The sequence below is a fragment of the Gekko japonicus genome, unplaced genomic scaffold, assembly GCF_001447785.1.
Source record: "Gekko japonicus isolate JY-2015 unplaced genomic scaffold, Gekko_japonicus_V1.1 scaffold55, whole genome shotgun sequence".
Lineage (NCBI taxonomy): Eukaryota > Metazoa > Chordata > Lepidosauria > Squamata > Gekkonidae > Gekko > Gekko japonicus.
In genome coordinates, this window is record NW_015160837.1 from 849,386 (window position 1) to 875,243 (window position 25,858).

Sequence of the window (25,858 nt, forward strand, 5' to 3'; positions counted from 1 at the left end):
AATTTTCAGGGAACAGCACCCATAGGAGTTGATTACTGGAGTGAAGTTTCATAACTTTTTTCAACACTCTTTAATTATACCGTAAAGAAAACAGGCCGTACATCTCCAGCAAACAGTGCTCTGTCAGTTGATTATGCCACAAACCATTTCACAGAGATTCAGAGTATTTATGAATTGATGCCTCTACTTTACTGCAGGGGCTGACTTCTCTACTTTTAAGCAGAAAGAGGGGTAAAGGACTCCAAGACCTGTGAAATGGGTTCAGGCAGCAACAGGGCCATAAGACCAGGGAACGGAAATCAGTTGTAATTCCAGGAGAACTGCAAACCCTGCCTTGAGGTAGGTAACCCTAGAGAGTACAGGCTCCTAACTAGAAATATAGCAGTGGAGGAACTGCGGATTATTGGACTGGGGGGTAACCAATGAAGAATAATCAGAACCAGTGCATTGTGGTCAGTGTAGGGTCTGAGAGACTCTGGTTCAAATCCCTGCTATTGCCATAGAAGCTTCCTGAGTATTTTTGGGCCAGTCACTCTCTCAGCCTAGCCTGTCTTATGCTGTGAGGATAAAAAGTAGGAGTGAGAACAGTGTCATAACCTACTTTGAGTCCTGGTTGGGGAAAAAAGCTGGGTATAAATATCTTCCAAATAAATAAATAGATCCTACACCATGGCAGTCAGCTGTTTTTACAATGCAGGGGCCACGGTGGCTTAGAGGTTAAGATGCTGAGCTACAGACTGTAGTCCGGCAGTTCGAGACCCGAGTGCCGCATGATGGAGTGAGCTCCCGGCTCCTGCAAACCTAGCAGTTTGAAAGGAAGAAATTGCAAGTAGATAAATAGGTACAGCTTCGGTGGGAAGGTAACAGCATTCCGTGCACCTCGGCATTTAGTTTTGCCTGCCACCTGACCACGGAGAAGTCTTCAGACAGCGCTCGCTCTTTGGCTTGGAAATGGAGATGACCACCGCCCCCTAGAGTCGGATTCGACTAGTTTGCGAGCAAGGGAAACCTTTATCTTTACTAATAAACAGTTTTACATCATTCTAATCCATTGACTCTCATGGAATCAGAAGGGTGCTCTCAGTGTTCTAAAATTTGAAAATGTGCTTGGTGCTTAGCAGTCACCCCAGGACCGGGCCAGAAAGGTGGGGGACATCGCCCGGTCCCTGGTTGCCCCAACCGACATCCAAATGGCAACATTCCACTAGCATTCCACTAGCTGGCCAGGCCAGTTTTGAGATGGAGTTCAAGGGTCGCAAGGTACAGTTGTCCCTCCTGATTGCTGAGGGTCGTCGGGCCACTTTGCTGGGCCTAGAGTGGTTCAAACCTCTTGGTATTGCTATAACAGGTGTAGTGGTTAAGTGCGTGGACTCTAATCTGGGAGAACTGGGTTTGATTCCCCACTCCTCCAGTTGCACCTGGCTGGATCACCTTGGGCAAGCCATAACTCTGGCACAGCTGTTCTTGAAAAAGAGCAGTTTCTGTCAAGAGTTCTCTCAGCCCCACCTACCTCACAGGGTGTCTGTTGTGGGGAGTTCGTAAGCCGCTCTGAGACACCTTTGGGTAGTGAAGGGCGGGGTATAAATCCAACAAAGGTTGTTTGTTATGGGGGAACCAAGTGGTGGTGCCGCCCAAGCTAAGGGAGTGTGTGTTAGAGGCTCTCCACAATGGCCATCCAGGCATAGTCCACATGAAAGCTCTGGCAAGGAGCTATGTCTGGTGGCCAAAGTTAGATGCGGACATTGAGGACTGGGTCCGGCATTGTATGATGTGCCAACAGTCTAGACCTGACCCTCCTCAAGCTCCTGTCCAACACTGGGAGAGCACCAGTAAGCCTTGTTCGAGGCTTCATATTGATTTTTCAAGGGCAGATGTTTTTAATTTTAGTTGATTCGTTTTCAAAATGGTTGGCGGTTGTAAACATGCGCACAACTACTTCTGCAGCTGTAATTCATGTGTTGCGCCGGGTCTTTTCCACCCATGGGTTGCCGGACGTGTTAGTGTCCGATAATGGGCCCCAATTCACCTCCGCTGAGTTTGCAAGGTTTCTGGGGGACAACCTAATCAAGCATGTTACATCTACGCCGTTCCATCCAGCCACAAACGGGCAAGCCGAACGGATGGTTCAGACAACTAAGGAGGCGTTAAAGAAGTTGGGTCCCGGGGATTGGGGGCAGAAGTTAGCCTCGTTCCTCCTGAGGCAACATTTCACACCCTGTACTGCCACTGGGAGGAGTCCAGCAGAGCTCCTTTTGGGTCGCAGGCTCACGACACTTCTGGACAGGCTCCATCTGGACCTGACAGAAACTCGACCCCCCCAGAGCAGAGGTCCTGGAAAGCCCGCACATTTTAAAATCTGGTGACAAAGTCTTTGCGCGGAACTACGGAGAGGGTCACTTATGGCTTCCTGCCATTATCACTGACGTTCTGGGTTCCTGTATGTATGTGGCGCAGCTAGCAAATGGCAGGAAATTGCGGCGCCACATAGATCAGCTCAGGCAGAGGTGGGCTGACTCCAGTAGAGATGTGAAGGCCCGGGAAAAAAACGGAAAAATTCGGGAAAAAACCGTTTCCCCCCCGTTTTTTTCCTGAAGCCTTTTTGTTTTTTTCCGAAAAATTGGAAAAATTGAAAAAAGAAAAGAAAAGAAAAAAAATTGATTACAGAACGTTTTATTTTAACATGATGAATAAAATATTTTAAGACAAGGTGTTCAAATATTTTCCAAATCATTTCTAAAATACATATAAATTGTATCAGATTGATCTAATTTCTGTGCACTGAAGACAAGCAAGTCCTAGGTTACAAACTGAACTCTCCAATGCAAGAACAAGATGCATGTCTTCCTTTAGGAGGTGCGATTGTCAGAAGAAAATAAAAAGTTTCAGTTTTGTTTTTGCATGTGGGTGGGTATTCTGTTTGTAATAATTGTTTGGATACACTATATTTTTAATATGCTAGTTGTGATAATTTCATGCCAAGTAAAAATGTCCATAGTCATATTTTATGTTCCTAAAGTAACAGAATGACTTTCAATCTAGAAAAGACAAAAGAAATGCTAATGTAGCATTTTTTTCAATTTTTCCAAAAATTTCCGTTTCCCCCCGGAAATTTTACATCTCTAGACTCCAGTCTTGAGTCCAGCACCAAACCTGACACGATCCCTCATCCAGAAGGTGAGCAACGAGGGCCTCCAGACAAGGAGGTGAGTGTTGCTGAGCCCCCCATAGAACCTGAATGTGAGCTATTCCCCACTCAAGACAGTGACCTCTCAGACACTGGCCAGCCAGACTCACTGGAAAGTGAGACTTCCAGGGCCCCTGAAGCCATAACACCACCAGACCCTATTCCCAGGTCGGGTGAAACAAGGCGTGCCCCTCCCTACTTGAAAGACTACATTGTACAGGTATCGTTCCATCTTAGGGGGGAGGAACTGTTGTGTCTTCACCGTATCTAAATACATGTTAAGCTTGAACCTCAGCCAGGATTCTAATCTGAAACAATACCATTGGCTGAAGCTTATGGTAACCAATCAAATGTAAGAGAACTGGGCTGGAGGGAACAGTAATGATTGGATGTTATCTCTGAACAGTGATTGGACCTTAACTGTGTGAGGGCGTGGCTACACCAGCCCGGGATTGTTTAAAAAGGAGCTGTGCTCCACTGTTTGTGTGCTGTGTGATCTTCGGATGTTCTCGTTCTTAAAGCTGAATCACTTGTTACTTACATCGTTGTTGAGTTGCATACTTAACAGAATCGGTGATATAAGATTTTTTTTTTTAAAAAAACCTTATTGTACCTTTAATATAAAATGTAAAAGTTGGGTCTACACAGATCCTCACTTTTTTTTTTTTACATAGAACCTCCCTACCATCACCAAAACACACCATCAAAACACCTCCATATCCATAGACTAGATCCTAATCACCATGGACCCAGTGCTCCGCAGTGCCACTGTGGCATAAACAGGGGTCGTTTCGTAGAAAAAGAGCTAGGGGAACTCATTAGCATAACTCATTAGCATATGCCACACCCCCTGACATCACCGGAAGTGTGTCATAAGGCCACACACCCCGCCCCCCAACCGCCACCGCCGGCCTTGCAGCTCCACTGCCGAGCCCCATGAGGGGCCCGGCGGTGGACCTGCAAGGCCAGCGGGAGTGCAAGGAACCCCCGCGAAGGCCCTCCCTGGCCCCAGGCAGGCAGGAGTGGGGAGAGGCAGGGAGGAAGCAACTTACTCTCCCTCTTCTCCTGCCTCCTCCTGGCTGAATGAGGGCCAGAAGCAGGGCGGCCGGAAGCAGGGGGCGGGGCTTCGAAATGACCTCTGGGCATAAACACATTGATTGAAAACATGGATCTTTCTGATTTTTACATGCTATCCTCCAAAATGCAGCATTAATTTCTTTCTTTTTTTGTTTTGTATTTTTCATGTGTGCCTGTGTGTGTGCACCTGGAAGTCATGACGATCTCTGGTGATTGACCCCTACTGGGGGCCTGGAGGACATTCAGAGAGGTGGCTGAATAAAGCCTGCCCCCACCTCCTGCCTCTGGTATTCCAAGGAGGTCTTCCATCCAAGTACTGCCAGAGTCAACCCTGCTTAGCTTCCGAGATCTTATGGGATCGGGCTTGCCTGGGCTATCCAGGTCACGGCATGCAGCATTAATTCCAAACAACACATCCATGTTAACAGCATACTTCAAAAAACCACAGCTATAAGCAACAGTACGATGGTGGTTTGTTTTGTGCTGTTTAGTGTTAAAATGATACGAAATCACAACAATCCATTTAAAGAAAGTTATCCAATGAACCTTTCCACTGTTGAAAAGGAAGGAATAGGCCCCTTTGACCACTGAAAAAGGCCATGCCATGTTTTAATGTCTACTGTCTTGTTAATACAATCAACTAAAACATTCTGATCGACTCATAAAATGATAAAGTCAAATAATGCCAAAGTAATTATGTGTTGGTACTTGTGGGTAAGTGAAAGAACAAATACTTAGGATTCACAACAAAGTTTGGAGAGATTGAAGCATGCAAATCTGGTGGACCTCCTGATGGCACCTGGTATTTTTGGCCACTGTGTGACAGAGTGTTAGACTGGATGGGCCATTGGCCTGATCCAACATTGGCTTCTCTTATGTTCTCTTATGTTCTTATATGGATACTGGGATGACACGTCCAGTAATTAATTTTTAGCTCTCTATAAAGACCATTTAAAAAATATTCAGGGGGTTAAATCCCTCCCCCCAAAACTAAAGAGCATTCTTTGTGCAAGCCTGTCAGCAGCCCAGCCCAAGTGCTGTGGCTGGGCCCTGGTGAGAAAGTGGGGAGAGAGATGGATTCCATCTCCTGTGAGTCTCCCCCCCCCCGGGTCGTAAAAGAAGGAATTGGGTGGGGGGCACAGGAGTCCTCACCACCCTTTGCCAAGCCAGCAAGCCTGCCCTCCTGCTGGAAGGTATGTGGAGAGAGCAGCAAAAGTGAGGGCGAGTGAAGTGCTAAGGGTGGGGGTAGGTAGGGAGAGCAGCAAGGGTGGGAAGTTGGTGGATAGAACAGTGGGCATCGTTCCCTCTAAGCTGAGTTAGTGTGAGCTAGCTCACAGTTTTTTAGCCTCCAGCTCACGCACTTTTGTCTTAGCTCAGGAAGGAGGGCTCCAGAGCAAACTGAGTTATGCAACGGCTAAATCACTCGCTCACAACTTTAATGACGGTAGCTCACAAGGTAGAATTTTTGCTCACAAGACTCCACAGCTTAGAGGGAGCATTGACAGCGAGGGTGGTGGGTGAGCAGAGTGCCAGGGGTAGGGGTAGGTGGGCAGACCAGCAAGGGTAGGGGATGAGTGGAGTGCCAGGGAGGGGTAGATAGGGTGGGGTGTGTGAGTGAAGTGCCAAGGGTGGGGGAGGAGGTGGGGAGAACAAGGCTGGGGTAGACTGATGGAGGAAGGGGGGCGAAAGAGATGGGGATAGGTTGACAGGAAAGGGGAGGGGAAGAAAGTGGGAAACAGGGGGGGTAGGTTGATACAGAAGGGGAGAGGTAGACTGATGAAGAAGGGGTGGGGGGGCAAAAGAGATGGGGTAGGTAGGTTGACAGCAGGGCCGGCTCACTCACTAGGCGATCGCCTAGAGCGGGCCGGCCCTTAGGGGCGCCAAACTGCACCCAGCCCCGTACTCTGAGAGTTTCTTGATTATTTGTGTTTTTAATTCTTCCTAAAATGCATTTATTTTTGAAAAATGGCAGGTGCAGGGGGGGGGGCGCCAGAAGGGATCCTTGCCTAGGGTGCAAACTAAGCTGGCGCCGGCCCTGGTTGACAGAAAAGGAGAGGGGGAGAACATGAGAGAAGCCACGCTGGATCAGGTCAATGGCCCATCCAGTCAAACCCTCTGTGTCACACAGTGGCCAAAGCCCAGGTGTGTCATCAAGAGGTCCACCAGCAGGGGAAATAAGGGACGGGTTGACAAAGATGGAGTGTGTGTGTGTGGGGGTAGGTTGACAGATAAGGGGAGGGGAGAAAGGGGGCGAATAGGGGTAGGTTGACAGAGAAGGAGTGGTGGGGTAAAAGGGATGAGGGTAGGTTGACAGATAAGAGGAGGGGGAGAGAGGGAAGATTGTTCGAGAAGAGAGGATAGGAAGGAAGCAGAGGGAGGGGAAGGGATGCACCCTCTCCACAAGGTTCTTGCAGGTGCCCACTGGTATACTCTAACAGCAGTTGACCAAATCTGAGGACACTTAAATCCGGAGAGTGGGCCCATGAACAGGCAAGACAGATCTTTCTACAAATCTGAACAATGCCCCTCATTTGCAGAAAAACCTGAAACCTTGAAAAAGAAAGGGGGTGGGTGGGTATACATGAAGTAAATCAATAATAAATATAGCTGAAGATGGAGGGGCAGATAAAAGGTTGGTGGGTAACTGGGAAGGAAAGAAGCAAGCAGAGAGGGCTGAGGATACAGGGGTCTCCACCAATATTCCCTCTAAGCTGTAGAGTCTTGTGAGCAAATATTCTACTTTGTGAGCTACTGGCATTAAAGTTGTGAGCGAGCAATTTGGCTACTGCATAAATTACTTTGCTCTAGAGCCATCCTTCCTGAGCTAAGACAAAAATGTGTGAGCCGGAGGCTAAAAAACAGTGAGCTAGCTCACACTAACTCAACCTAGAAGGAACCCTGGACTCTCCACACTGTGCAACTGGGCCTGACCTGGCAACTAGCACCACACAACTGGACCACAGTTTTCCCATGGTAAAGAGCCCAGAAAAGTGGAAAAACAGAAGGTGGGGGAGAAGATAAGGTAGGATGGCTGGTGGGTGGAAAGGAGTAGAGGATATGGGCACTTTCAAGGAAGGGGAAACAGGAAATGGAGGGAGAAAGGGAAATTCACCCCACAAGTCCTTGCAGGGCCCCCCCCCCCCGTAGTATACAGTTGAAAAACGAGTTCAGGAATGGAAATGCATATTGCAAGTAGGTTTCAGGGCTAAATTTTCTATAGAGAATAAATACACGGTAGTGCTCTCCTGGACCTTTATAAAAGCCCTGCTGGATTGGACTTGCTGTCCATCTAGTAATCTAAAGAATGGTTCCACAGAGTGGCCAACCCATTGCCCTGGAGGACAAGCGTACAAGGCATAGAGGCCAATGCCTCCCCCAGATGTTGCCTCTTAATGCTGGTAGTCAGAGATTCACAGCCTCAGGCGATGGATCTTCCTCATAGTCCCCATGTCCAGTAGCCTTTGATGGGCCACGAATCTAACACTGGTTTGAAGCCATCCCTACTCATTGCCCTCCTGGGATTGTACAATTTCAGAATTCCAGCACGGGGTTACAAATCTGATACTGTCCTATTAGAAACTCCTTGCTCATGATAAACTAGAGTGCAAATGTGGGATTTTTTTTAAAAAAACTGAGGACAACACATCATTCCCCAGTTGCATTCTGAATGAGTCACACGCCTCTGGAGCAGTGTTCCCTCTAAGCTGAGTCAGTGTGAGCTAGCTCACAGTTCTTTAGCCTCCTGCTCACACATTTTTGTCTCAGCTCAGGAAGGATGGCTCCAGAGCAGACTAATCTATGCAGTAACCAAATTGCTCGCTCACAACTTTAATGCCAGTAGCTCACAAAATAGAATTTTTGCTCACAAGACTCCACAGCTTAGAGGGAACATTGACAAAGAGAGGAAAATACACTGGGTTGTTTTAATGCTGGAACATACCCAACAAGTTTTGATTCCTTTTTTCTAGACATATTTATTAAAATTGTGACATTTAAACTGCATTCTTACATGGGGCAGTGGTCCCAATACAATCCAATTTAGTTGGCAATAATGTTCATGCTTAGCTTCAGCTATGTGTTGGCGCGAGATACTCTCCTATCATCCAGCGGGTTCGAGACTAAACCTTTTTTGGGGAACTTATGGTGTAGTGGTTAAAACTGCTGGATTTGCATCTGGGAGACCTGGGTTTGAATCCCCATTTGTGCTACGGAAGCTCGCTGGGTGACCTTCGGGCCAGTCACACTCCCTCAGCCTAACCTATCTCACGAGTTGTTGTGAAGATAAAATGGGGAAGAGGATGACACAAGCTGCCGTGGGTCCCCCATTGGGGAGATAAGCTGGGCACAAATGAAGTAAATAAACACATCTTCAATTTCTTTTTTCCTCTGTCGCAAGTATAAGTCCTTCTTGAAAATGTTGGGGGCTGCAAAGATGGGTACTGCAAAGCAATGGAAATCCAATCATTCATTCTGATAAAGAGTCAGGAAAAGTGACAGATCGTTACGAAGACACATACTCGTTGCGTTCGGTAGAAATTATTGTCAGTGTACTGTACTAATGTTTGTTTGGAAACACAGTGTTAATAATTAAATGATCACGACAAGCCCTCTGATCCATTTCTAGTCAATAGGGAGAGAATCTTTCCATAATCAAGTGTGAATGTGCATTTAAAGGCTTTGCTAAATATGCATCCCAATGTAAGTTGTGAAGTCTAGGAATGCCATCTGCATTTGGATGCATATCTGATTATGCACTAGATTTAGATGCGTGTAGTTCAGCAGTTCGAGACCTAAGTGCCGCATGACGGAGTGAGCTCCCGTCTCTGGCCCCAGCTCCTGCCAACCTAGCAGTTTGAAAGCAAGAAATTGCAAGTAGATAAATAGGTGCCGCATTGGTGGGAAGGTAACAGTGTTCCGTGCGCCTCGGTGTCTAGTCATGCTGGCCACATGACCACGGAAACATCTTCGGACAGCGCTGGCTCTTTGGCTTGGAAACGGAGATGAGCACCGCAACCCTAGAGTCTGATTCGACTGGCTTTCGAGCAAGGGAAACCTTTACCTTTACCTTCCTGACCCAGCAAATGATATACTTGCAGAAGCCAGCTGCTACACGTGGGTCTCACTGGGATCAAATGAGATGTCTCCAGGGCACTCCTTGCCAAAAGCTGGCCAGAGACACTGGTGATGAAAACCGTGATCAAGCTGCAGCCGGTTTATGGTGATCCCATACTATTTTCAAGGCATGGGATGGAGATGGTTTCCATTGCCTGCCTCTGCATAGCAACCCTGGACTTCCTTGGTGGTCTCCCATCCAAGTTCTAACCCTGTTTAGCTTCCAAGATTTGACAAGATAGGGTTAGCCCGAGGCCATCCGGGTCAGGGCGACCAGAGACTCTAGCATGATAAAAAGGCATGAACTTGTCATCTGCAGGCCGCAATCCTTCTCTCCTATCACTTTCACACACACACACACACACTCAACTTATATACCGCTTCTTCCCAAGGGCTCGGAGCGGTTTACAGAGACATTTTAAATCACCTAACTAGGGCCACAGTGCAAGGGAAGTGGTCCTCACGGTGCGCGGCTGTGCGACTGCTGCAGCAGCTGGTCTCCGTCCTATTGGCTCCGACCGCGTCACATTTCTTGCTCTCTTAAAAAGTGTCAGATCTAACTCGAGATAGACTGACTTTTTATCGGTTTGTATTTTAAAGAAAATGTCTATGGGTAAGTTTTGATAGATAATCCTAACTAGATGTTGATATACTATGTGTCTTGTTTTATTAACAAGTATAATACATATAGTATATTATATATAACATGAGAACTGTACAGTACAAATTAATGTTCACAGTTTGACATGACAAAATGTCATTACTGAATTCCCATCGGACTACCAAAAGTAGAAACAGTGAAGGTACATTAAACATTCACATCTTTAGTGAGAAAGATTACCAAAATGCTTCAGTATCTGCAAATGATAGGAATGCATGCTAGAAACCTTTAATTACCCCATCATTATTAGCTTATAAAATATATTACACTTTATTTTTAAAAGTCTGCATAGTTTTATACAAGAATGAAGGTAAATGCAATGTCCCTGCTACATTTGCAGGTAAACTTTTTAAGATAAGCTAAGCAGGAAGATTACTTTGACCCTATAACATTTAAGGTACATAAATAGCAAGAAAGTGCTAATAATACCTGTAAAACATAATGGAAATTACTGTAGCCCTTTTCAGATAATACATAAAATATTTTTTTTGCAATTCTGTTTAAAAGCAGAGGATTTGCATTCATCTACAGTTCGCTAAGCCTGACACACAAAAACACAAACAAACAAAACAGGCCACGATTCTGGCATCAGACAGTTTGGGTTTTCTGTTTGTTTACAGAATTATAGTGCATGATTAAAACCACATTCTAGAAATATCAGCTTCACTCTGAATGATCGCTCTTGGAGCATTTTCAACAAAGCGAGATTCTAGAAGTTACATCCTATAGAGTGCAAATGTTACTTAGTGCACCAGGTTTGTGAGACAAAACTCTATCACAAGACCACCTTTATAATCTTTGGACCTTCCCCTAATGCAAGTAAGCCATTTTTGCCTGTTGCTAATTGGGGGGGGGGGGGATGAAAACAAAAAGTTGCTCAAACACCCCCCTTTAAATAATGGCTTTCTGTTCTCCATGGCAAGAGGTCACCCGCGGTCAATGCTCCAAGTTGTGGAGTCTTGTGAGCAAAAAGTCTACTTTGTGAGCTACTGGCATTAAAGTTGTGAGCGAGCGATTTGGCTGCTGCATCAATTAGTTTGCTCTGGAGCCTCATCCTTCCTGAGCTAAGACAAAAATCTGTGAGCTGGAGGCTAAAAAACTGCGAGCTAGCTCACGCTAACTCAGCTTAGAGGGAACACTGCCCGCAGTGCCATTAACTAGGACAGGTAGTGGCAAAAACTTCTCTTCTTCTAGGACACACACACACACAGTTTTCACAGGCCAGGGTGGAAGACTGACACCCAGATAATTGGTCTATATGAGACTGCTTTCCTAGTTATTCAAGCAGCATGCTAATTATCTGGGCTGGGAGGCATCAGGAAAGAGCATGACCCTGTGCTATAACTAACTCCTTACCTTTCCTTAAAAGGTGTCTGTTTTCTAGCTTTCAGGGCCATAGTCAGAGGTCATTTCGAGGGGGAACGCGGGGGAACACAGTTCCCCCGGGTGAGGTGCGGGGCACATGACGAAGCCCCGCCCCCTGCTTCCGGCCGCCCCGTTTCCAGCCCTCATTTAGCCAGGAGGAGGCAGGAGAAGGAGGGTAAGTTGCTTCCTCCCTGCCTCTCCCCACCCCTGCCTGCCTGGGGCCAGGGAGGGCCTTGGCGGGGCTTCCTCGCACTCCCGCTGGCCTTGCAGGTCCACCGCCGGGCCCCTGATGTCAGGGGGTGTGGCATATGCTAATGAGTTCCCCTAGCTCTTTTTCTACGAAATGACCCCTGGCCATAGTATTAAAGTGATAGTAAAAGTACTCTCTGAATTGCCAGGAGCTGATATCTATAGGAAGCACCACCACTGTTCCGGTACAACCCGGTCTTGGTCTGTGAAGCCCAGTGGTGAAACTGTGTCCCACAGGTTCAAGATACTCAACTCCTTTGTCCTTTCTAGGTTTACTTCAACTACTGTTAGGTTTTAACACTGTGATTGTGTACTTAATTTGAAGTAAATATAGATCAAGGTGGGCAGCTGTGTTGGACTGAAGCGATTGAGCAAAGTTAAGAGTCCCAGTGACACCTTCAAGACTACCAAAGTTTTATGCAAGGGGTGAGCTTTTGTGTGCATGCAGAGGAAAGCTCACACTTTGAATAAAACTCTGTTGGTCTTAAAGGTGCCGCTGGACTCTGACTTTGAAGTAAATATATTATCTGTACAGGATCTAAGGAATGACACAATTGATTCCACATACTTGAATTGGCTCTGGGTATGTGTTTCTTGAACACCTGCCCATTTCTGAAGCAGGGGGGAGTTATAAATACAGTTTTGGCAGCAGTAATTTAAACCAGCATTAACGAAACAATGATCCAACCCCGGGGGGGCGGGGGAGAATCAAAAGTCTCACTGCACAAGTGCTATATCACACTGAAACTACTTTAGTTGGTCACACTGGAACTACTCTTTGGGCCTAAGCAGAGTTGTCCTTCAAAATATTTAGGAAGGAATCCCCCACTTATGTGGATTCACAACTGTTTTTCTCCTAAAATGTGCTACTACCTGTAGGAGTATACATGAGACTGTATACACATACATATCATGTGGAATCCTATAACATGATTTGCCTATAGTTCTTTAAATTACAGTACATTTCCATGAGCCGCCTAATAAGCCATCAAAATGGCGCATTTCAAGTTGTACTGCATTTCAGTTTTACTCTTTGCCTTTCATTTTTTGGATGTTATTTTTAAACAAGCAGATGGATAAATCTGATGGAGCACAACTAGCCGTTTAGAACTTCAGGACCAACTTTCCTCCTGACGTCTCCTAGTATAAACCGAAAATACTTATGTAATCAATTAACACATTTAACATCCCATGTTATCGCCAGAGGGGGAAAAAATGAAAATGCATCAAAGATATCTTTAAGTATAGCAGCACAGAAAATGACTGTATGTTTAGAAACATCTGGAGGACAAATTTCAAAATAGATTATAGTAAAGAATAAAGGTTTACATTATCTGATATTTGTTTTTTTGTTAAAGCATCTTGTGTTTTCTTTCAGGAAATCGTTCGCTTACATATGATTAATACCGTCTCATTGTGGAGCTGGAAAAAGTGGTGACTCTTAGTGTGCACGCAACTCCAATCCAAGGATGTTGGGGCTGAATCAGGCCAGCTTTTCCACTCAACCATACTCAATTCATTTTCTTACTACAGCTCCTGTCGTTTTGTCCATGCAGGTCCAATGATCGTCAGCACGAACTTTTTGGTGGTCAAACCCCCCCCCCCCCATTCTCCCTTTTTCACTGCTCGAAAAGTTCATTCAACCCAACCCACTGAGTTGGATCACCTCTAGATTTCTGTGGGTTCAAATGGGGCAGCTTTCACCAAACTTCCCCCTAACAGCAGCCCAGAATGCCCCCCCCCAATACTGTGAGGGAATAGCCCTTGGGGGGACAACAACTGGTGGTCTCCTGTGGGAGGGGGAGAGCATTAAAAATCACACACCACAGAAATCTAGGCAGGGACCAAGCCACTGGAATGCCACAAAGAAGAAAACATCCAGTTCTGCCACAATACAGACAATACTTAGGATTTGTAAATGGCATTTAGGAGGACTTGAACGGCTCTCCATCACTCACTGTGTGCTGGGAACTTGTATTTCAATCACTGTGTTTCAATATTGACTTAAAGACGTTTTCATGTTTTAGAGAAATTCAAAAGGTTTCTGTTTAGAATCTGGCATGATTTCCCCCTGCTCAACCAACCTCTCCTGCTCCCATGCTGTAGGAGAACTTGGAACTCCCCGTTCAATTTTCCCCCATGTTAGCAACAGAGAAATTTAAGTATACCAACGCAACATAAAATAATGTGTTCTCCAGAGTTATCTGGAAATAATACAGTATGCGAAACAGGGCTTTGCGCCATTAAATTGTTAAGGAATTGGCTTGCATTAAGGACTAGCTTTCTGTTGGGTTATTCTAGGATTATTCTAACCGGTGTTGGAAATGTTAGGCCTGGCACTGAAGTGGCTGTTCTTGTAACATCCAAGTGCTCTGTTAAAAAAATTCCTAATTCTCTTACTAAGATTTAACTGATATATCAGTGTGTTCCCACAGGTGCTTGGCTGAGGAAAAAGCAAGCCAGTCGGTGAATACACAGAACCAGAAAACAGATCCTTTGCTCTAACCAGTTAATTCCTAGAGCAGAGAGGGCAAATTTATATCAGAAGCACCTCAGTATCCAATAAGGCGAAGTTTCTAATTTGTCTGAAGCTCAGAGATCTGAAACATTCCGAGGGATTTTTTCTCCCCTTCCCTCCAAATATTAGAAGGAAGGTGAACTGGCATTCATTCCTTTTTTTAAAAAAAAGCAGCACAATCTGCAGAAGGTGTTCTCACTGCCGTGTGCGACAGCAAGTATTTATGAACCCCATGCGCTGCAGTGTCTCAGGTCCCTGCCAATTTGGTAGATGCTCTTCCACATCAGTCTCTTCTTGGCAATCTTCTGCGAATATTTTCCCTCCGGGATTCGCTGAAGGAATGCAAACCAGTTCAAAGTCGTCCTTGATTTTTATATAGTAACTGCCATTTTAGAAATCACCGCTCAGTGTTTTGGCACAAAAAATAATGGGCACAATCCAGACAAAGATAAGTATTTGCACTAATCTCAGCTGGAGTTAAGCAGTACTAGGGCTATAAAATTAATCTTTTACATTGATTTTTGAGGTATGAAGAAAGAAGAGAGGATGCGATCTTGGAAAAGGCTAGGATGCAGATTATTTCCCAACCCACAGATCAGGAAGCAGTAAAAGAAGTGCTACATAATGACCATATTGAATAATCTGAATTTCCCTGAAGAAAAGCTGTTTACCTGAATTGCATTTGATTCCAATAAATGTTTTCCAAACACGTTCTGAGGTCTTCTCATCTCCATTTTCCTTTGTCTTTTTTAATAGTATAAAATCTGGAAGGATTCCAGCAAGAGCTCACAGATGACAATGGAGAGCCACAGCAAACTGAACAAGTTTTCTTTCTTGATAGCATTACCAAAAAAGCTCAGGGAAATCTTTCCTTGGATAGGATAGAGAATATCTTTATTATCAACCCTTCTGAATGTCTAGTGTATCTTTCCATACGTATTTTAACAAAGAATACTGGGAACTTAGACTTTCCATTACAAAATGTGTACGGAGCTTTGTAAAGATCTCCCTGCTGAAATTGGCATGTCAGGCCAACACACATATACACAAACAAACAAGAAAGTTTGAAGATGGGTACCTTTTCCATTTTTGACATTTAACACATTTTGAGCTGTACAGAAGTGCTTCAGTTAACATTTTGTCGTCCCCCTCCCCCAACTTGTAAATATGGTAGTGTCTCAAGACGGAACTGATTTCTAACAATGATCTGGTTTGGTTCGTTTTGCTGAAATGGTTGTTCAACTATTGCCAGATGAAGGATGAAAGGAAATGCAGAGGAGTGATGAGAGAAGAATATACCTACCACACCTCCTCAGTGAGGTAGATTATTGCATGTATTACTGAATGCCACATCACAGAAGTACCATGTGTGTTCCATTCATACAGCTGCACACAAAACACACACGTAAGTGTTTGCATAATTAACCTACTGAGGCACTATATCCAGGCAGACATCTACACAACACCACAAAACAAAAGAGAGGCAATCTTGGTCGGGATGTTCAACATTATACACGAACAAAATTTCTGCTGATTAACAACCACTCATCTGTCAAGGACTTTTCATTCGCTTTCAGACTTGAGGATTCTGGTTTTTTCCCCAACATCCAAAAAAGTGTCTTGTGGAACACGCTTCTGTAACCAATCAAGTTGGAAAGGGTCCATTCATTGCATTGCTGAGCATAAAAAGGAGACACGCATCCTTTACAGGAACACAGAGTCTCTGGCAAGGACTAGCAGGCTGGAGTTCCAATAACAGTGACTATTTGATCAATAGATGCTGGCTGATTAAATGGCAAAAACGACCAGCTTGATTACAAGATCCCTTAGTTTTCCAGAAATTTTATCTACTTGCTGGCAGGCAGGATTTGCTTAGCATCCCTCGGGAGGAATAAGTGTTCACATTCTTTAGGTCTGATCCATGGCAAGGGCAAAGGTTTAAGCAAATGTCGCTTACTGACCATAGGGAATATTTTGATGCTATAAATCCAGAGATTCAGGCCCGCTGAATCTAAATTAAAAATGCACAGGTTTAAAATAAAAAGGAAGTATGAAGACAGCTGAAGGATGAGAGATTCAGACTAGCATGTGGCGTTTCCTATGAAGGGCAAGATGGTCAGAGCGAGAGAAGCTACGGTCACAGTCCGGACACTGGAATGGTTTGATGCCGGTATGTTTCCGGAAGTGCCGCGTTAGTTCATCAGAGCGAGCAAACTTCCATGTGCAACCTTCCCAAGTGCATTTGTAAGGCTTTTCACCTGAGAATGGGAAAAAAGGGAGTTGTTTTAAAAAGCTGACAAAAATGGTTCCATACGTTACCAGTAAGAGGTGGAGTGTGATAAGGGTGGAGCAGGATTTTTGACAGCAATGAGACTGCACAGTTAGTGAGAAGACTGGGCCATCCTTAGGTTGCTTTAGGACTTTCTTTAGGGCTTCAGTACTTTAACAAAACCATTCCTATCAACTATAATTGCACATAGTTCCCAAAACAACAAAAAATTTCAACACTGGCAGCTCCAGCAGCGAACCAGTGGGGCTTCAGCTGCCCACTACCCAGAACAGCCCTAACCCTTCACTCACAATTAGGAATGATTCATATGTATCCATGATGGTCTATGCAGCATGGGTAGGCTACAAAGGCCTCAGCATCCAACAGAGCCTTCCCTCTCCATCTAATCCCAGCCAGCAGAAAGCAGGGGGTGAAATGGCTCAGAACTATTTAAACCCCTTCTTTCTGCTCCCCACGGCTTTTTGCAGGCGGAAGAAAAGAGTGGTTTAAACGGCTCCAAGGCATTTACATCAAACAGCTGAGCAGCGGGGAGCTCCTGTCACTCAGCTGTTTTTTGCGAAGGGCAGAAAGCAGGGGTTTAAATGGCTCGGAGCCATGTCAAAATTCGTGGGAGTTCATTGGGGCTCTTCAGTTCACAAACATGGCTTCACGAACCATGAACCAGCAAAAATTCGTGATGAACTTTATAGTTCGTGAGCCGGTTCGTGCTATTCCTAATCAAGAGGTCTATGGCAAACAGATATTAAAAGCCTCTTTCCCAGGTGTACCATGGAGACATTCTAAGCACCATAAGGCCAAAAAGATCACACAGAATCTTCATAAAATTCATGAGATGGGTTCCTAAGGTGGCAAGCTAACCATTCAACATGCCAAGGGCACATGGTGACCTTCTGGAATGAACACATCATGTGAGAACAGAAAATTGCACTTGGAGAGGCTATCATGTAGACTAAATCCAAGTTCTCAGAAAAACTGTAGCCAGCATTTAAACAAACTAATGGAATTATTGGGCTGAGCATTTGTCAGAATTGAGGTTCCTGAGAGAAAAGAGTCATGAGGACTTACTACATACCTGTATGTGTTCTTCTGTGAGCTTTAAGATGGGAACTTTTAGTGTAAACTTTGTTGCAGCCTTCATAATCACATCTGTGTATTCTACGCTTCCTTTGTGTGTCTGGGGATTCCACAGGTAAAGGTCTCTTTCCATGTTGGACTATAACAGAAGGGTGATTCCTGCAAGACGTTACAGTTCAGAAATAAAATATTTTTAGCTAACTCTTCCTTCATGGTGCACAGCAGAGCTTTTTATTCAATACCCTTCTGTCTTTTGGCAGCACGAACAACATTACATGCATGTGGAAAAATTCAGGCAAGCTTAGCAAATTTCATGGACTTTAGTGGTAATATTTTGGCTTCCTTCCCTGCTGGGGGTTATATTCATTCTGTGGAATGAACAAAACCAAAAGACATTTTTCACAGCATGCTAGGACTTTTCTTTTGTTTTTAAGATCAGGGTCCTGTTTCCCAGACAACCATGTTTAGTTTTTCCAAATCCTCAGTGCTTTCAGTGAGCTTTCGCCATTTTTATTTACATGTTTTTCTGCTGCTTTAAAATAGTAAAATATAAAATGAAGCAACTAAGACATTAGTAAGTCCATCACTTATTCTGCCTTGAAAAGCTGAACTCAAAAAGCCTAATGGTTCATCCGCTCCTTCAGAGACCAATTAAGAATTTCCTGTCTGGGACTGGCACAAGGGCGCGGCCTCCTTTCACCACTGATGTCAATTCCTAAAAGTAGTATTTAGACCGTATGTGAATGTGTCACACCCACAGGATGTCTGAATTCGGCTCTCTGGCTGTCATAAATAGAGTTTTCTTGCCTGAGCACTGAAAGGTACTATGCAGGTAAGATGCACAATTTAATAAGTGGAAAGAGCACATAGAGCAGTCTTAAACACAAATTCAATAAAACTGATAGCTCTTACAAGACAGAGTGTTTTAAGACTGGATTGTATTACTAAAATGGATTTTTTTTTAAAAAAAATCTGACTTCAATATTATTACAAGCTCAGGAGGCTGTTAACATACCACAAGAAATATGCAATAAAAATATAAGCATACATTAAAAGCCAATCAATAATATTACAAAATCTGAGGGGTAAATAAGCCTTCACCCAGTACTGAAAGCTTAGCAAGCTCAGTACCAGGACAACAGATAAGGGAAAGATAATTCTTTATCATAGATCAGGGAAAGGTAACAGATAATTGGGGTGCCGTGACCAAAAAAGACCCTTTTCTCTTGGTGTCTTTAGATGTCACTGGGTGTAGTTTAAGGGAGATGACAGTTAAAGGAATATTTAAAATATATGACATTTTGTACTTCATCTATGAATATGCATTTATGTGCAAAAAAGGTGTACAAGCTCCATATCACACACAGGGTTTACAGCCTAGCATTCAAAATACAAGGAAACCCATCTTCCATGGAAGTTTGGCTTTGGTTACCCAGCTGTTTGAATACGAGCACACGTACATCAATATGTACTGATATGTTATGATTGTTTGTGTATGTTATGTGGAAAATGTAATAAAACCCTGGCCCTTTGGGGGCAGTTTAAAAAAAATCAATATGTACTGATGTATTAATAATACATTAACATACACTTCATGGAGACCTTAATGAAATAAGTAACATTTTGTGAAATCATTTTGTGGCCGTTTAACCACTCTCATGCTCCCATATGCTCATGCTATAATGCTGTCCCTGCATTAAACTGTGTCTCCTGCAAAGAGCACCAAAGAGAAGATTTCAACCTATGCTTAACATTTGGTTTTCAACTGTCTACTGATGTTTGTCTAAATGCATTTTTATGTTGAGGGTGTGGGTGAATGGGAGCAACTTTAAAGTGCGCCGTACAAATGATTCCAACTTACATTCTTGGTGGTGATCATTAAATATAAGCATCAGTAGTAGTATAGTTACTGTTTAAGGGAAAGGCAGTGACTGCTGCTCCTCAGTCTTGCTAATTAGTTAGCAAGAAGTCATGCCTTTGTTCTCTTTTTTAATTACTTTTGCCCCTTTTTAAAAAGCAAAACCAAGTTCAAGGACTTCAAGAACAGTATTGTGCTATTTCTGCAAGACAGAAGAAGTCACTGAAGCCGGTATGGAAGGAAGGAAACCACAGGAGCTAAGCCAGTCAAATGGATCTGCATGTCCTTGTTACTGCTGTGACATGTAGCCCCTAATATCAAGAAGTGGTTTCTTGGTAAATAACACAATGCATTTTAAAAATACGGGGGGGGGGATCTCACACTCAAAATAATTTGAGGGGGGCCGCTCACCAACTCAGAGCTTCTCTCCTTAAAACATTTATGTGGACTCAACACTTTTTGTTATTCTTAACTGGCATATATCCCTTTCTTCAGAATTGGAAACACATTTCATTATTTCATCCAAGAGAAGTATTTTAGGACTCCTGTTACTTACTCCTGAAGCATTGCCTGAGGGGGTGACAATGACGTCATCAATGGAGGGGACATTTGTTCAGGATAGTAGTCATTCCTGGGGGATTCCATGCCCGGTTCTACTTTTATTAGTTTCTTTAATGTTGGCTTCTCATAAGATTCAATAACAGGCACTACAGGTGGGGGAAATCAATCAATAAAAAGCAAACAGTTTTTACATCTACAAAATTCCAAATGTGAAAACAGAATATATTTTTCCTGTCTATAGAAATCTATACCATCTATTACTATGTTACACTACAGATAGGCATGCAAAATAACCTGTTGCTTTGCTCATCTGGGGCAAGGAAGAATCTTTTTTAGACATTTTAGCCTGAAATGTGGGGATGAGGGAGAATAATGGTTTTTCTCCCTCATCCCTACACTTCAGGCTAACAATGTGGCAGAGATATTAGTGGTAACATAACTATTGAATATTTTTATGGCCTAGTAATTTCTGTGGATTTGTTTTTTGTTATTATATTTTTGTCTCGCTCGTCTTTCCAAGGAACTTGATGCAATGTACACAACCCCACCCAACCCCTGCCAGTACTACTTATCTTCACAGCTCCATGATGTAGGTTAGACAGAGTGTCTCGCTCAAAAGTCACACAGTAAGTTTCACGGCAGAACAAAAATCTGAACAAGGGTTGTTCCAGTTTAAGTCCAATACTACCAGTACATTTCTAGGCAGAGTTACTCCAGTGCAAGCCCATTGAAATCAATGGGCTTAGATTGGAGTAATTTTCTTTTAGGATTGCACTGAAAGTTCTCCAGTTTAAACCCATTGGCTTAGACTGGAATAACTCTGCAAAGGACTGCGACTGTCAATCCACTAAAAGAAGCAACACAGAACATTTGTCTCAATAAGTTTATAATAACTTTAACTTAAACAAAACTGCATTGCTTTTTATTAGTCTACCACCTGATCTGAAAAAAAAAACGCCTCAATACATAGAGATTCGCCAAGAGTTGTTGTAAATGTAAATCATAAGAAATGGGGAAATCCACAAAACACGTACTTACCTGGCACACTACTTGGATTTTCCAGCTCATCTGAAAAAACTGTGGATACCATAATAGACTGTTGGAGTTGAGAAGGATACATGAAAGGCTGAAGTACAACTGGCTGTATAACTGGAAGAATCCCAGAGCGCTGAAGTCCATGGCGCGAAAGAGCTGCCATTACTGGAGGGATAGTTATTGGTACAGTGAAAGGCTGTATTCCGGGAGGTGTCAATTTTTTCATAGGTGGGCTGGGTGATGGCAGATTCAATCCAGGTGAGGCTCTCCTATGTACAGGCTGGTATTTCAGAGGGGAAGGAGAACTTCCAGTCGAATGCGGTGAGCTCCGCTTGTTTACTGTGAGATCAACAGGTTCTACTTGGATTCCATTGCACAGTCCATCCGGAATCGGGTAGAATTTATTGGGCATCATATTTGGTGTAGAATAGATGACACCATATTTGTTGGACTTCATGTGGTCCCAAGTATTGCTGAATGACTGTGTGAAAGAGAGGGGAACAGGGGAGAAATAACGATGAGATGAAAACCCATTACATGGAAAGGGCACAAACTCATGAATGCAGTAACATTTATTTATCTACAGATTCTGGTAGAATCATCTCTATGAAGTTTCTACAGACTGATGCAAAGACCCATTTAAACGACGAGCAGATCACACCTAAGGAATTGTATCAAGTTGCCCTACACAGTAGATGACCTACAGGTTTCTCTTGCATGGTCAGCCCCAGTCCCTTGCGTTCACTGCTTATGCTGGATTTCAAGATTTGTTCTTACTGTAGGATAAAATGTTCTGTTACAAAAGGCAGACGTTAGGGTGAGTATCGCACTCATCTAGTCTAATGCTACTGTGAATTAGTTGATTCTACAGGCACGAGGCAGGTGGCACTACACCTGCTCTAGTAGAGTTTGTCCCCTAAGAAAAATTCCCAACCTTTCCCTGAAGCTGCTTAGCTGAAAGGAACAGTAATGTCAGGCAACAGCCTGAAGAAGCATTGGCCATATAATATGACCCTGGGCCCAGGCAAAATAGCTTCAGTCATGTCATAAATACACATGAATCTGCTTTGTACTGAACAAGACCCTTGGTCCATCAAGGCCTGTATTGTCTACTCAGACTGGCGGTGGCTCTTTGGGATCTCAGGCAGAGGTCTTTCACATCACCTACTGTCTGGTCCTTTTAACTGGCGATGCCAGGAGTTGAACTTGGGACCTTCTGCATGCCAAACAGCCACCCTATCACTGAGCCACGGTCCTTCCCTTTAATGTAACAGTTATCTACTACATTAAACTACAATATTTATAATAATCAGTGATACTTAAATGAACTTTATTCAAGTAAACACTACCAAATGTTTGTTCAAGAAGTTCAAAGGAGTTAACACTTCAGTGTGTTTTTTTCTCCCTGTTATAACATATGCCATTTGTAATCTTGTTCCTGTCAAGGCCCAAAGAATTATGAGGTAAAGAAATGATAATTATTGCAGTTCTGAACGATCAAGGCTACTGCATATGAAGACAGGTTAATCATTGACAGCAGAAAGTATCTACCAGCTCTGAAGGCCGGCACGAGACATTCCAAGAGATCCATCCTACCACCCTCTGACACCACAAGGGATACTGGGAGTTATCTCTTGGATTGTACTCTGGTTATCTATTGCCCTAAGTAATTTTGTTTTTATCCAGCCTTGGTAAATAAGGCATGGATGTACATCCCATACAGGGCCTGCAAGACGGAGCTCTTCCATCCCATACAGGGCCTGCAAGACGGAGCTCTTCCACCAGGCTTTTGATTAGGGGCCGCCCCCCGACAATATTACCATCATTGGGGGGGGGGTAGGGCCCTAGGAGGGTGGGAAGAAACACCTGTTTAACATCTATTATGGAATGCCTACCGGGGATGTTCGGTTGTGAATGTGGTTGTCCTCTCTGAGATTCCGGAATGGATGATGTGTAGTTTGAGCACTTTAATGTTTGAGTGGATTTTTAAATTGTATATTATGTTTTTTAAATGTACTGAATTATTTGATGTTTTTATTAGCAAGTTTTTCTTGCCATGTAAGCCGCCCTGAGCCCTACGGGGGAGGGCAGGGTATAAATTTAATAAACAAACAAACAAACAAACAAACAAACTGCAGGTGTGAGGAATGAATGAGATCCTGGCTACCTCAATCTTGGAAGCTAAGGAAGGTTGGCCCTGGTTATTACTTGGATGGGAGACCACCAAGAAGTCTGGGCTTGCTACACAGAGAGGCAGGCAACCGCGAACCATCCCTGTTTGTCGCTTGCCTTGAAAACCTTATGGGGTCGCCATAACTTGGCTGTGACATGACAGCATCTTCCAACCACCACAACCACCATTGGTACTTTACAGAACAAGCCCATCTTGGCTTTGCGTTTCTGTTGTATTAAACGTTCATAATGAGGCACCTGAATTGTGGTAAGTCCGTTTTCCCAACATTTTAAACTGTAGCAGCAGAAAAGAGCAAGAGTCCAGTAGCCCCTTAAAGACTAAGGGTGTCTTTCGTGAGTCATTGCTCATTTCTGCTACCCATCTTGGTCTACTTTTGAGTTGTGTTTTTCAAGCTTGCAAGTTAAACAAGAATCTGGTTTTCCACAGGTGCTACAACAACTATGGAATACTTACAATGTATTTAGTGTTAAATCGGGGGTGTGGCAGGGGAATGACTGATGTTAAAGAAGACAACGCTCTGGGAAACAGTGTACAAAAATTAATCAGAACAAAGTTGGAGTCCAGTGGCACCTTCAAGACCAACAAAGTTTAATTCTGGGTATAAGCTTGCATGTGCATGCATGAAGCTTTCATGCGCATGCGCACAAAAGCTTATATCCAGAATTAAATTTCATTGGTCTTAAAGGTGCCACCGGACTCCAACTTTGTTCTGTTACTTCAGACCAACACGGCTACCCACAAAATTAGTCAATACATTAAGAACTCAGCTTGCTTTTGATCTCTCAGTTAGCTTGAAATAAAGCACTTAACCTTTTGTGTAGCTACATTGGCAAATAACTGGCCTAAGTCAGATGTCTATGGGCCTGTCTAATGAGGCTGCTTTATGTTACCAGGACTGTTTTCCTTATTTATATTGAGCTGCAGATTTTATTTAAAAAGTTACCCTTTCTTTGAAAGTCAAAGAGGGGGGAAAATAAAGGAAAATAAAGGGAAAACATTATACCAGGAAAAAGTAAAGAAAAGGGTCACATCTAGTTAGTTAAACATTACCTAAAAACAACAAGGAATTTGCTGTCCTATGATGAATAAAATAACCACAAAACCCAGCTTTTTCTTAGAACGCAAGTTAAATGTTAACAGTTTAATAGAATACATACACACTGAAGATTTGACTTTGACTACTCAAATCACTGGAAATTTAGACAAAGCATTCTGTGGCACTTTAAAGACCATCATATTTATTTCAGCATAAGTTTCTGTGGACTGCCTGAGCCAGATTTCAATGCAAGGGACAGTTCTATGCATGGTGCAAATGTATACAAGCCACAGAGTAACCCAGTCACAACAGCTGTTACTATCTTTCTTGATGTGATAATTTAACAAATTTAAAGTGCAATCCCAACTAAAGTTACGCCATTTTAATTCCACTGAAGTCAATGGACTTAGTAAAGGTAAAGGTTTCCCTTGCTTGAAAGCCAGTCGAATCCGACTCTAGGGTTTCAGTGCTCATCTCTATTTCCAAGCTGAAGAGCCAGCGCTGTCCGAAGACGTTTCCGTGGTCATGTGGCCGGCATGACTAGACGCCAAGCTGCATGGAACGCTGTTACCTTCCCACTGAAGTGGTACCTATTTATCTACTTGCAATTTCTTGCTTTCGAACTGCTAGGTTGGCAGGAGCTGGAACCAGAGACAGGAGCTCTGGCTATAACTCTGTTTAGGAATGTGCTTGTTAGTACTATCCTAGTTACTGACATTGTGAATTGGCTACTGTCCTTATACCTTTTATGTAACAGGGCTCTGCGTTGAATATCACACAGATTTCACTGACACCCCTTGCATTCCACTGCCTTTTGGTCCCACAGTTTAAATTATCCTCGCTCTCTACCTCTGTGTGGCCTTCCACTAAAGCTTTTGCCAAGATAAGCATTTCGTCGCCTTTAAAGTACCACAAGAGACTGTTCTTCAGTTCCAGACTAATACAGCTGCCCCACCCAGATTCACTGTTAAGGCTGCCATGGCACACAGCTCTTAAATTTCCAGTGCCAAATCAGCTGGTTTTCAAAATAAAAAGCCAACATTTTGATATGACAGAAGTCCCCTGAAGGCAGTGGCAAAACATCTTTAAACCAGGCCAATTAATATTCAAGGGAACCTGTAAATATGCTAAGTGATAGCCCACTGATCATACTGTTGTGAAATTCTAGCAATAACACAGAAACTGTGCTTTTATCACAATGAAGAATGGCCATACTGCTTTAGACCAGTGGCTGTAATCCAGTGCCCGGTCTCCAATAAAGGGTGGATTTTCGGTAAGAAAACTGAGAAAGAGAACAACACAGCAAGATCCACTGTCCGTTGCTCTTGCGATCTGTGGTCAGACATTCAGAGAGAGTCCTCAAAACTATTTTAATTGTAAAATAATTGTTAAATGATTTTGCAAGCAATCAGGCATTTACATGAAAGCCAGCGTAATTAGTTTTCCATTCAGATGGGTGGGCCACGTTGACCTGCGGTAGAGATGGGAAGGCCCAGAAAAAACCCAGAAAAATTCGGGGGAAACGTTTCACCCTGGTTTTTTTCCTGAAGCCTTTTTTGTTTTTTTCCCAAAAAATTGAAAAAAGAAAAGGAAAAAAATTGATTATGGAACATTTTATTTTAACATGATGAACAAAATATTTTA

At 43.5% G+C, this 25,858-nt stretch overlaps 1 protein-coding gene across 5 annotated transcripts in view; it reads right to left on the reverse strand.

Moving 5' to 3' along the window:
• Positions 1–15,032: 15,032 nt before the first annotated feature.
• Positions 15,033–25,858, reverse strand: part of KLF3 (Kruppel-like factor 3 (basic)) — a 44,817-nt gene continuing 33,991 nt past the window's right edge. For all 5 annotated transcript variants that reach the window (XM_015418379.1, XM_015418407.1, XM_015418398.1 and 2 more), the window contains exons 3-6: positions 20,988–21,465; positions 19,945–20,095; positions 17,529–17,689; positions 15,033–16,424 (exon numbers count right to left, since the gene is read on the reverse strand). In XM_015418379.1, the coding sequence (XP_015273865.1) occupies positions 16,243–16,424; positions 17,529–17,689; positions 19,945–20,095; positions 20,988–21,465 (972 nt within the window). In that variant the 3' untranslated portion in view covers positions 15,033–16,242. The remainder of the gene's footprint in view (positions 16,425–17,528; positions 17,690–19,944; positions 20,096–20,987; positions 21,466–25,858) is intronic.